Below are 12,620 nucleotides of genomic sequence, written 5' to 3' on the forward strand. Positions count from 1 at the left end.
GTGGTGACTGGGAGATGCTGAAGATCAACCAGTCTGGATTCAGCTCACCTGAGTCCCAGCCTTCCAATGCCTGTGGAGTGGGGGCTGCAGCACTGCTGGTTGGCCTGGTGTCCTCCAGTGACAGGAGAAGTCTTGGAGCTGTTTTGGCTGTGGGAGGAGCAGGCTCAGTGCACCAAGTAAACCAATCCTTTGTTTGAGCAGCAATAACTTCATTTCATCTTTTGCCTCTAATATTTATGCAAGCGTTCCTGTAGCCTCTGATAAACGCTGGCAGCTCCCCATGTGAAGCTGGTAAACAGTGCTCTGCTGGCGTATTTTTCTGAGGCCAGGTCTGAAGCCTGCAGAAACATGACTCATCTCACGGAGATCGGGTTTTAATTACAATTTCCAGTGCGCTTTTGAAGCACTTTTTTCTTGTGGAAATGCTGCATAGGAACATTTGAATTACAAATGTAAAGAAATTGTGCTCGTTCGTTGTAAAGCTGTTGGGAAAAGTAGAAAGAAATGCAAGGACGTATGCAGTGCTATTGTTTGTATGTGCAGATCTAAGCAGCACTGCAGTGTGGGGGGACAAGTTTGCATCCCCAAGTGTGCTGCTATGCCATCTCCTAAGCAGTGGTCTGGAGCAAAAGCCTGAATGCTGAGCAGCAAACCAGCTGTGATGTGTCCTGCAGCTTGATCTCACTGCTGGGAAGGATCTTGAATTTTTAATATAGAATCTGCCTGTAATGTGTTGGTCGCTTTTAGCGCTCAGCCAGCATTGATCCTTCTGGAAAAAGGGTTAAATGCTGATGGCAGAGCAGGGTGTTGCCCTGGGTGTGCAAGGACCTGGGCAGGAGCTCCTAAAGCATTCTCTTCCCCTTCTTCCTGTTTTAGCACAGCTGGAATTGCAGGTCAGGGGTTTGATTCCATGCAATGCATGGACTTGGTCCCCTCCTGCAATGCCTGCAGCGTGGCATAACCTGAGCAGGGTTTGAATTAGCCGGGGGTGAGGTTTCACACAAATCCTGTCCTCTTGCATCACTTCACCTGGCAGATCTCAGCGAGTAAAACCCATTGCCTTCAGATGGTGCTTTTAAACTGCACAATATCGATTGCCTCTGTGCTTGTTATTTCTTTGTAATAGGATACTTAGTAGTTGGATAGCTCTCCTGCACCGATAACCAAGTGCAGGCTGAAGTCTCTTGATTCCCAGCTACCTCAGTGCTGTGCTCATGCAGCAGGGCACCTGGGTCTTCCTGGCTTCCTCCCATTCCTTCCTAAGCTGCATTGTCCCTGTGCAATCCCTGATGCAGGTGTCACCTTCTGTTGCTAATCTGAAGTCCTCCTTTTATGCTCTCAGCCCCATCTGGGCATCACTGTGTGTGTCTGGGGGGGGGGTCTCTTTGCTCTGTGGCATCTCCTGTTGGTAGCTCCTTTCCTAGCAAACCTCCTGCATCTCAGGTTCTGCATTTTGCAGAGCTGCTTTTCTCAGTGGCCGGGACCTCTGAGCATTGGCTGTCCCAGATCCTTTTTGCAGGGCTGTCTGGAAGGCAGGAAAAGGCCATGCCCTGGCTGTGTTATTTTGTAATAGAAAGGCTTTGCCCAGCTGCTGTAGAGGTAGGAGATTGCTGCTTGAGAGGGGAGGCTTGGAAAGTGAGTCACTATAAAAGCAATACCATTTAATCTGCTGATCAGCTGCTCATGCCCTGCTGACTGGCTCTGGAGGTAAGCCGCAGTGGGACTGTTTGGCAGGAGCCAGAAAATCCCTTTGTTATCCCAAACAAAGAAGCAAACACATGTTTGACGTACATAAAGCAAATAAAAGGATAAAAGGCCTGAGTGCCGTTTCTTGGGCACCTGTTTCCAGTAAGCCTCTCTAAAATGTTGCCACCCCATACCTGACTCACTTGAAGCAGTGGATGACACAGAGATGCAGTCCTGCACAGCAGCATTGGTATGGGTATCATGTACTGTTGCTCTAGGCATTGCTGGGGCTTCTAAATCACTACAACACAGGCACTGCAAAATGTTTATTGACTGCTGACAGTAAGTGACTGGGAGTAGGCCAGGCTGGATGGTAAGTTGTCAGGACTGCTCAGGGCAGACAAAAGCCCTGGAGGTATTTCTGGATAGAAGAGTGTGATGCTCACCTGCCTTCAAGTATGTGAGACCTCATATTGTTATATGAATAGGGTCCACAGCATCTTGTGTTCTGGAGCCCTCAGCAGTTCTGGATGGGGGGTTACTTCTGTCATCCTTATGCTGCTTTTCCTAACACTGAGATGTAAGTCACCCTAAGAGCTCCTGGCAGCTGTGGAACTTCATCCAAAGCCTCATGGAACCTAAATACCTTTACCATCCTGCTCCTGCAGTGAGTGCTCCTAAACAGGGCCTTGCAACCTTGCTGCTGATGAATGGATGCATGAAACCTAAATGAACAAGCTAGCCTAAAGCCAGCCATGGGGCTGGGAACTGGGATATGAGACTGACACTGATCTGAGTGTTACTGGGACAAAAGAGGCTCAAGGAATCTGTGGAAGAATCTCCTCTAGGTAATGCTTGGAGCTGTGCATTACCTGTCCCCTCCCTGTGCTGGGTATAGAAGAGCTGGCAGCATGAGGGTCCACGACATGCACAGCAGTGTGTCTGAACACAATTGCTGCTGCCTGCAATATCATTAACTCTAAGAAAAATCACAGTTAGGGATCTCGATCAGCTCCCACAGCTGGTACTGAGTGCTGCCTCCTGCTCTGCACCCGTCCATCCTGCGGAGCGCTCAGCCTGTGGGGGTGCTTCTCTCCACACTGTTGTTGGTTGGAAATCCACCTAGCACTTTACATGCCACCTCCAAAATTGGATCTTGCTACTATGAAACTAGAACTAGAGCCAAACAGATGGCACTGAAGAGGTGTTTCAAGAAACCACATTTCCATCAGCGTGTGTGGGGTTTTCTCTTTAAGGCCATTTCCGTCGTGTCCCCCCCCCCTCTATACTGTAGTTTGTAAGAGAGTTACAGATCTGAATTAAAGAGAGGTAAAAGTCTGCCTATGGAAACACAGCCCTGTTAGATGCTGGGGCACATTTTGTGTCTGAAACCTCTTTAGTGACGCCACTAATTACAGGGAAGGGTGCTCTGGTGATGACCTGATCCTTTGGAAGAGGCTCTGTCCTTCCTGGCTGCCCTCAAGAGCTCAGCATCCCCACTGTGGGACCCAGGGGGTCCTGGCACACGTCAGAGCCCCGTGGGAAGTGTTCCTTCCACAGCTCAGTGCTTCCCAGCTGGAAGGGATGGTGTGGTGCTGTTATGGGAGACGTGGCCTGAATACAAGGGTGCCTTGTGGGTCTCTTAAATGGAGATTTAATTTTAGTTATGAATGCTGCGGTGTTGAATAAGCAGTGGTAAGAAACAGAAGCAAAGTGGGGGTGTTAAAGGGTGGTAATAACATGGCTGTCATGAACTAATGTTACTGGGAACAGTCTGTACTGCCTTCTTTTAGCTGCAGAAATGTGTGTGCTCAGCACAGGGAGAGAAGCCTGGGAGAAACATGCCATTCTAAGGGAATTTGGGACCTCTGGTGCTGGTTTGGGACCTCTTATATTCACAGTTTTAGCCATGGGGGAGGGAAATCTCTTGGTTCTTCCTGAGCCACAGACAGAGCTGGGGTTTCCAGTCTCCTTTCCTTGAATTAAGAGCGAGGGGGTGGCACAAGTGCAAACTTCAGGCTTAGGGATGTGTTTTGTTATTGCCTTACTCACCTATGTGCAACAGAGTGTGTTGTTTTGGTGGTGAATAATATGCTAACTTAACAGTTTAGCTTGATAATATAGTAATGCTGCCTACTTTCCTTGTCACCAGACCTGTTGTGGAGCTGCAGTAATGGAACTGCAGCTCTCTCGGCTGCATGCCCTGGTTAGACCTTGGGTAGACACAGTGGGTGAGAGGTGCTTCAGCCCAAAGGTTGTCTGAGCATGAGCTCAGCCCTGTGCATTTCTGTGCTGGGAGAGGATTTATGCCTTTCTCAAGGAGCAAATAAAAATCTGCTCTATTTCTTTCTCTTTAGAGTTTTTTTCAATATCTTCCAGGATTTTGCTTCATTAAAGGTTGGAAATGGTGATAGGTGTGAGGGAAGCTTGGATAGAAGTAAAACTTGTGCTCATCCTGCTTGTTGGAGGTGCCTGCTCTCCAAAAGCCCCCGGAGGGGATGGTGGCAGCTTGGCTGAAGGGAAGGGGCTGGAGGAGCCCCCAGGCTGCTGCAGGGCATGAGGGGCAGCTCTGGGAACACCCCACAGAACTTCTCACAGAGCTGTTTGTGAAACTGAGAAATGATGGAGAGGTGACAATGCGTGAAGCTGGAGGGAAATGCACCGTCATTGCGGTTGCCTTTCTCATGGTCCTGCTGTTTCTCTCAAAAAAGGCAGCACAGAACGGCAGAAGTTTAGTGTGCTGTAGTTAAGTGCAGGCAAGAGCGACTGGCCCATGATTGCTCTGATTAATTGAAGAGATATTTTGCTTCGGTTAAGATAAACACTTTATATATTTCCCATCCTGTTACATGACTCATTTTTTCTTATGCTGACCTGATATTTAGAGTATCTGATGTTTTAATTACTTTCTCAAAGACGTGGATTTATCTCAGATAAGCCTTAAGAGATGTGTAAGCCAAGTGCGAAGTCAGAGCACATTGTTCATAAAAGCAGCTTGTTTTGGAGATTGCTGGATTTTCATACTGGGGAGAGCATTTTCCCATAGATGCAACCCCTTCAAACTAGGCTGAGCGTTGTTTTTTTCTTTCAAGATCCTTTTCAGTCGGAAGCTGAGTATACACCCTATAAAAGCCAAGTGTGAATCGGGCTGGATGCTGTAAAACGGTCTAATTTAATGCAGGATGACAGTTTGGATGCACGTCCAGCACTTTGTGATTTCATTGAGAAGCACACTCTAGTGTTTGTCAACACGGGTGTATTTCAGTGGTGCTGATGCTTAAGTGCATTTACTGCATATAGGCACAGTGCTATAAAGCAGAAATAACGATTCTTTTCAGCTGGTGCTCCATAAACTGAGAGCCTGCACTCTGAATTCCCCCTTTATGCCTTGCTAGGGAGCTCTGCAGGTTCCCTGCAGAATTTCTGCCTTGTTCACTGCCCACCTGCCCCATTGCTGGGCTTGTGTTGGATGCTGCACAGTGCGATGCTCTGACCCCACAGTCCAGCTGGGCTTTCCCCAGCACGAGCTGCCAGAGGTCACTGTTGGAAGGCACAGGTCTGCCTGCTGCCTTGCCATTGCCATGCAGTGGAACAGAAGAGAAGTTCTGGCTCACTACAGGGTGCTTGACTGCAGAAGGTCTTGAATGTAGAAACAGAGGCTGGGGGAGGTGAGGCTGCTCCCATGCTGTGCTCCTGGGTTCTGCTTTCTGAGAGGGCTGACGGTGTTCCCTTCCATCAAGACTACCATCAGAATTTCTGAAGTGCCTTGTGAGAGCACCCTAGTCCCACTTAATTTAGTGTTTACGTGTTGCAGGACTAATGGCACTGTAAAATGGCTGGATATTAAGTGTTTGTCTTCAAAGCATTAAACCTGCTCCGTGGTTCCTCCATTCAATGCTTGCTGTGGTGATTATGCATGCATGGTGGGGTTTATAGGCTGAGCAGAGAGAGGATGCCTTCAGCTGCTGTGTTCTGCCCAGCTCTGGGGCTTGGCTGTAGTCATAGCAAGTGGCCCTCCTCTGTTCATGTAGGTCTGAATCCTTCCTAGAGCCCCTGGATCATCTCTGCTGTCTCGTTGCCATTTGGCTGCACACAGGTAGACCTCTCCTATTGACCTGTAGCAGCCCTTGCCCAATTTAGTGTGCTCCAGTGGATCTTTCTGTTTAGTAAATAAAAAAACCCGAGTGCATCAAATGCTGTTTAAAGGCATTTACCAGCGTTCCCATAATGTATCGGTTCATTACATTTTACGCACCGTGGAGACCACAACCTTTAAAGAAATACTTCTGGTGCCTGCTTCACTCGCAGAAATTAGTCTTAATACTTGACACCATCAAGTTAGTGATAGTTGATATAGCATTTTGAGAGCAATTAGGAGCACACGTTTATGCTCAGATGAACGTTTAATTAAAAGCCATGGCAGCTTTGAAGTTCACACTTGAATAATCTTGAGGATGAAATGTGGGTTTAAACCCAAGTGCACCTTCACAGCAAATCCAGAGAGGCGAAGAATGCTTTAGTAGCTCCTATTTCCTCCTATTTGTTCTACACCATCACAGCCATCGAGATGTCTGTAAAACAGTGCCATATTTATTGAGATGAAGGCAGATCGAGCTGCTCAGCCAGGGTTTCACATGTCTGGATGCTGAACCTGCTTTGGGGAAAGGAGCAGGAAGGCGCTGGAGAACCCACCAGTGGCACCAGCAGCTTCCTTTGATCCTTACAGAGTCACAGTGGTTAACGGGGCAGAGGATCTGCTCCTGGAGATCTGTGCTCCTTCATTCTCTTGAATTTCTTTGACTTTGGTTGCTGCACTGTATGAGAGGGGTGGCTGGGGTGGATAAACCCATGCTGATGTCCAGAAGCTGTGGTGAGCAGGGATTTGAGCTGCATGGTGGGACTGGGTTGATGCCATGGTTCCATGTTGGGCTTTAGGAGGCTGATGGTCCTCTTGCACCTCTAGCGGTTATGGATGAGAAGCCTGAAGCAGCTCACTCAGCACCTGGTCAATGGCTGCTGGGAACTGGTCTGAGCTGCGTACAATTGTGTTATCCCAGTCCCTGTTTGTAGCTTCATTACAGCAGTGCAGAGTTCATGCTGGCCAATTTAACACTTGGCGCACGTTAATTATAAATTTCAACCTGCTTTGGCTTTGGGAGCAATGGCACAGGTTGCCAAAGAGTGGCCTGGCAGCTCTGCAGCTTCCTGCTCCAGCCTGGTTACGTTGGAGACAAAGCACATCAAGCACTGGTGCTGCCCTGGGGGCACAGAAGTCAAGGGTGCAGATGTGGTGATGCTGTTGCTGCCTTTGGGGCAAATTAGTCTGTTTCTGCATGGCCAGCATGCAGGATGTGCGTGGTGACTAATGCTGTCAAAAGAGCTTGTTGCTGGCATGAAATCTTTTAATATGTATGGTTCTCATGCTAATTCTGTTCCTCCATTGTATCTATCACTTTCATTTTCGGTGCCTCTCTTCAGCGTATCTGTTCTGTTTGCAACCGTATTATAAAGCCAGCAATGCCTACAGTAGGGCGATAATGACCTGGTTTTTTTGCTGAACACCAGGCTTCTCAAACTAAAGGCAAAGATTAATTGGCAATGAAGGGACACAGTGCTCATGTGGTGCAGAATGCAGCAGGGATGGAGGAAGTGGAGCTCAGCCCTGGCCCCAAAGTCTGCTTTTCTGTAAGGTCATCATGGAGTCACCATCAGCACGTGCAGCTGGAAGGAGAAACGCCCTGCAGGGAGGAAGCTAAACAACCCACCCCTGCTGACAAACTACATAAAAAGCAAGGCTTTGTTATAAGCTTCCAGGCTAAAGACCTATCAGCTCCACTTCCCCTGCATTTTGCAGGACTAAGTGTCCCTAATGGCTTATACTCGCAGGAGTTTCAAAGTGTTTTATCTTGTTTTAGTAGATGTTTGTACAGCATTGAGTTTTTACCTTCATCTGTATGTGTTTTGAGAGGTGTATGGGGTGTTAGTTGTAAGAGGGGGATGGAATCAGGGCATCCCTTGTCTGCTGTGAGCATGGCCTGGGCAGCTTTGTCAGTTGACATCATGAACAAATCTGGTTATATGTGAAGATACACAGCAGCTCTGAGCTTGAAGTATCAAACAAAGGAATACATGAATTGTCAAACCATATACATGTTTCTCTTTTGTTTGGCTTGCCCAGAAGCCATTAAGATTCTGTAAACACCCATTTGAATTCAGCCCTGAATTTCGGAGCTGTTGGCCTTAACACTGATTTATGAATTGCTGCATAGTATGTGATCACATGCTGCATTTAAAGAGGTGCTGTGGGATGCATCATGGCAGCACTAATGTCTCTTTCTTCTGGATAATTAGATAGCCAAAATGTGTCAGCATGTCGAAAGAGGCTTGGTATGACTAGGACACCACGTGGCATTAAATGCCATGAGATGCTTCCCCTTCTCTTCCTCCATTTTATTGAAGAGTCAGTGTGCTGTGGTTGTGTTCAGCTATCCCCTGCTGCTGCTCCCTAGGCTTTAATTAAAGACTCAGTAAGTGTGGGAGCTTCCTGGCTGAGCAAACAAGGATGGATTTAGGAAGGATTTGGTTTTGCAGGTTGGGCTGTCTAAATAGATGATAGCTAACGGTGCTCTGGTCCTTCCAGGCTGTGTCTGAATGAGGGGTGTTTGAGCTGTGCCCTGGGGTGCTGGGCTGGGGGTGAGGAAGCACGCTCAGGCCTGCGTACACTGCTGGGCATGTCTTAAAATAAAACTCCCTTCCCGTTGTTAGGACATGCGGTTGCTCAGGCTGTGTAAATGGTGTTATTAAATGAGAGAGGAGCCCTGCTGGGTGAATTGGCTTCCTGGTGAAGGTGTATATCCAGAGCAAGCAGAGCTCTGCCACTGCCCAATCAGCCCCACAGCCAGTGTCTGTGCCAAGGTTGGGCTGGGCAGAGGGCTGCTGCAGGGCTGCTGCTTGGGAAAGGCTCGTCTTTTCCCCCATGTTTGCTGTTGGATGTCCCTGTGGCTTGTCCCCTCCCTCCGCTGTCCCCATGTACAGTTCTGGATCTTTAACATCTTCTGTAGCTGGGCCTTGTCTCCTGGGGGCATAGCAATGGCAAAGAAGCACATCTGTGTCCCTGATACGTGACAGCCGGGGCTGTGCCATGGCCAGGGACATGAGGAGACCACACTCAGTGCCATATAGGTGCTTCAGTGAGTGTCATTCCATAATCCCACTGGACCAGTTACAGCCGAGTCATGGTCTGTGCTCAGGAGAGGCCCGGAGCTGTTTTTGCATGGCTGAGCATTAAAGGGTATTCCCAGCACTCATTTGCCAGGAATATGCAACAAGCAATGAAGGCCCTTTACTAATTAATTGTAATGGCAGGAGGAAGGGGAGGGAATTGCTTTCCTATCATGGCTGCTGGGAAGATGCTCTTGAAAAAAAAAACAAAAAATGAGTGAAAGCTGCCAGAGCCAGGAGATTGTTTAAGGATATTATTTACTGCAAGCAAAACACTGCCAAATAAACGAGCAAAATAAACAAACTTCTCCTCCTTGTTTTGCAGGGTCGTCATGTTAAAACAGGACAGCTTGCTGCTATTAAGGTTATGGACGTCACCGGGGTAACGTATCCTCCTCCTCCTGCATCCTTAAATTGCCAGATAAGAGGGGAAAGGGGACTGTGTGTGATAACGTGTGGGGGGCTGTGGAAGGCCTTTTTTATGTGCAAGTATTATGTATCCCAATGCTTTTTCCTACATAAACAGAAGTGCTACATATGTTACGGTATGGTGTTTGTATCTACAGGACCTTCGCTCAGGTTCTTTTTTGTATTGAAAGGTGAAGCGACGTGTAGAAATAAGTCAGAAGGAATTTCTGCTTTCTAACAATGTCTCCAAGTACCATTCATCTAATTTTTGTGGATCAGGCTGTAAGGCAATGGGCAAACCCACCATAAATGGCACTGAGATTCCCACGAGGTCGGGTCTGAGGTTACAACAAATTTAAGCTGAAAAAAATCAGAATATTACTTAGAGGTGAAAGAAGGGCTTACATTTGAGTCAACACTTAGTTCAGTGGCTTTCCAACTATTGTGAGTCCAAACAAAGCTTTTGAAGAAAGATAGCCCAAATCCAGCCCTGCTCAATAATTGATACTTTCAGCTTTATCTTTGAGTGAATATCCGTGATCTAAACCTCTTGCTTCCAAAATAGAGTCTCAGCTTGGAATCCTTCTTAATAACTGCTCTGTAGCTATCCTGCAGGTAGGTGTATTTAATTAGGGAGAACAGTAATGATGCTTCCTGCCTCTCTGAATAGCTGAAGTGAATGTCCAGGGCAGTAAATCAGATATTTGGCATGAAATGTGTTGTTTGGCTATTTAATTATTTTCCTCTTGAGCTGCTTCCAGCTCTATTAAAACACGTCAGTTATTTTTAATTTTTCTTTTAATATATAATGCATCAATTCTCAAAGTCATTCTTCCTTTAAAAAAAAACAAAACACCACACAAAAACACAACACAAAGCAAACAAAAAAACCACACCCTTACTGAACTTTTGCTTCTTATCCCCCTGAAGACCACTGCAGTGACCACAGTGAAAACTGAGCAGGTCTGCAATGTGTCAATGCTGAAGTCAGACCTAGAGCCATGCTCTGCAGCCACCACAAGAATTGTTTCTGGAGGCATTTCTAAAGCCAGTTCCTGATTCTTGCTTGGAGTTGGATTTGGCTCCTGGTCCAGGCTCAGTGTGAGGCAGCAAAAATCCAGACTCCAATCCTTTGCCACCTCCTGACGTGCACCACTTCCAGTTCTGTTGCTTTGTTCTGTCCAATTCTGCCCTTTGTCCCTGACACTGATGGGTCTTTCAGAAGCCTACAAATGTGGAAGTGGTGTGTTCACCCCAATCAAAGCCATCTGTAATTTTGTAGTGGATAATTTGGGACTGTAGGTCTGCCATAGTTAATTGGTTTCCCAGACAGCATCAACCCCAACATTTCCCTTGCACTAAAACCCCAGAGGATTCCTGAAGACAGTCCTTTAACTCATCTGTGCTGTTGCTAACTGTATGCTGGGGAAGACTGGGGCATAGAGGCCCTCAGATTACAGCACTTGATCTGTTTGAGCAGTGACTGTGAATTAAGAATGTAGATTAATTTTCCAGAGGCTGGTTCTACTGCATGCTCTGTGACCTACTTCCCGGACACTGATCTAATAGAATCAATTGATGGAGGCAAAGCATGGCAACAGCACATGGTCTGTGGGTTTTCTGGGTATTCCTTTGGGGTTTTGGAGTGGTTACAACAGTTTGCTATGATAATTCCTTTTTCTGCCCCCTCTGGCTAGATGTGCTACTGGTGGTGGCTGTTGGCAGTGGTATTGCTTGGAGCTAGAGGTGGAGCTGGAGACCTTGAGGGGACCAGGGGTCCCTTCCAGCAGCATTTCTGTGCTCCTTGCCCAGGCATGAAGCCAGGTCCGCATGGTTTTGGCCTGACAACCCTGTCCATAAGGTAGCACATGTGTCAGTGTAGGCCTCTGTCATGGTTCTGTAACAGAACAGGCTCACCCCAGCATGGAGCTCCTGTGTCACCCTTGGAGCCTGGCTATATGGCCCCATCCTGACTTCCACTCCTTAGGTTTATTTACATTACTTTCATACTTTTTCACCTTTTTCCCCTATTCTGAATTACTCAGCTCCTCCTTGCTTCCAGCAGGGCTGAGCATCCAGTTGCTTTTCTGCTACAGAATGTTTCAATAAGAGAATTATCTCAGAGGCCTGATAATCTAAGTGTTATCTTCCCTGGTTCCCCAGGCAAACAAGTATTAGCAAAATTATATTGACTTCTTGAAGGGAAGAGGTGATAGGGAGGCACCAACAGTCCGAACCATTTGGGAAGAATCTGGTTTCTCAACTGCCTGTCGATCTTTCCAGTTCAGGGTTCAGAAATGTGATAGGGGATGAAACAGTGTATCTCTGAGCCTGCTGTTCTTAGCTTTTTGTTCAAAGGTGCTTGTGAAATGCTGTCTTAGGGTGAAATGCTGTCTCTTACTGTCACTGTTTTGTTCTGTTTTTTTTCCCCTCATCCCAGGATGAAGAAGAAGAGATCAAACAAGAAATTAACATGTTGAAGAAATATTCTCATCACCGAAATATTGCTACATATTATGGTGCTTTTATTAAAAAGAACCCACCGGGAATGGATGATCAGCTCTGGGTAAGTTGCTTTCTTTTCCTTGAGAATAGTTCAGTTTTGACAGAATGTGTGAGCCCACCTTCTCCTCTTCCTTGCCCCACTGCTTGCAAGTGCTGCACAGAGCAGCTTGGCACCACGGCCCATGGTGCTGCCATGCTTCCTACCATAAGGACCATGAAACATTAATTATAGGCGCTGTACTATGTTCTGAGCCTGGGGGGCTTGCAGCCAGCTCTCCTCCAGCTGAGCGGGATGATCTGCCTGCTGTGGGGACACCCAGACCACTGCAGGGCTGTGCCCACACCACACAGGTGACCCCACACGTGTTCCTTGCACGACATGGGATCTTGGTTCTGCTGAGTGCTGCAGGTGGTGGAGCTGGCTGGAGCTCAGCACGTGCAAGCCAAAGGAACTGGTGCCAGCCATTTCTCAGGTTTGCTCAGTGCTGTACGTGTTTTGCCTACAGTTCTGGGAAGGCAGCAATGTCCTCTTTGATTTTAAGGTGGAGTCATAAGGAGGAAGCTGGTTTTGGTATCCAGAGCTTTTCAGTGTCTGAACAACATTGCCAGAGCCTACATTTTCAGGAGTAACAAACAGCCACGGTTCAGCTGGAAAGTGATGGAGATGCTGAAAAGATGAAGCCTGTTTTATTCTCCATGTCCCCTTGCCCCACCTCCAAATATACAAATGTATACTAAAACGTAATGAATTAATGTCAGCATCCAAAACCTTGGTTTTCATTCAGCAGTTCCCAACATAT

General features: G+C 47.2%; 1 protein-coding gene across 1 annotated transcript in view; it reads left to right on the forward strand.

Moving 5' to 3' along the window:
* Positions 1-12,620, forward strand: part of TNIK (TRAF2 and NCK interacting kinase) — a 133,456-nt gene that overhangs the window by 49,529 nt on the left and 71,307 nt on the right. Inside the window, exons 3-4 of the mRNA XM_032446726.1 lie at positions 9,233-9,289; positions 11,756-11,881. Of these exons, the coding sequence (XP_032302617.1) occupies positions 9,233-9,289; positions 11,756-11,881 (183 nt within the window). The remainder of the gene's footprint in view (positions 1-9,232; positions 9,290-11,755; positions 11,882-12,620) is intronic.

This window comes from Coturnix japonica, chromosome 9 (assembly GCF_001577835.2).
Source record: "Coturnix japonica isolate 7356 chromosome 9, Coturnix japonica 2.1, whole genome shotgun sequence".
Lineage (NCBI taxonomy): Eukaryota > Metazoa > Chordata > Aves > Galliformes > Phasianidae > Coturnix > Coturnix japonica.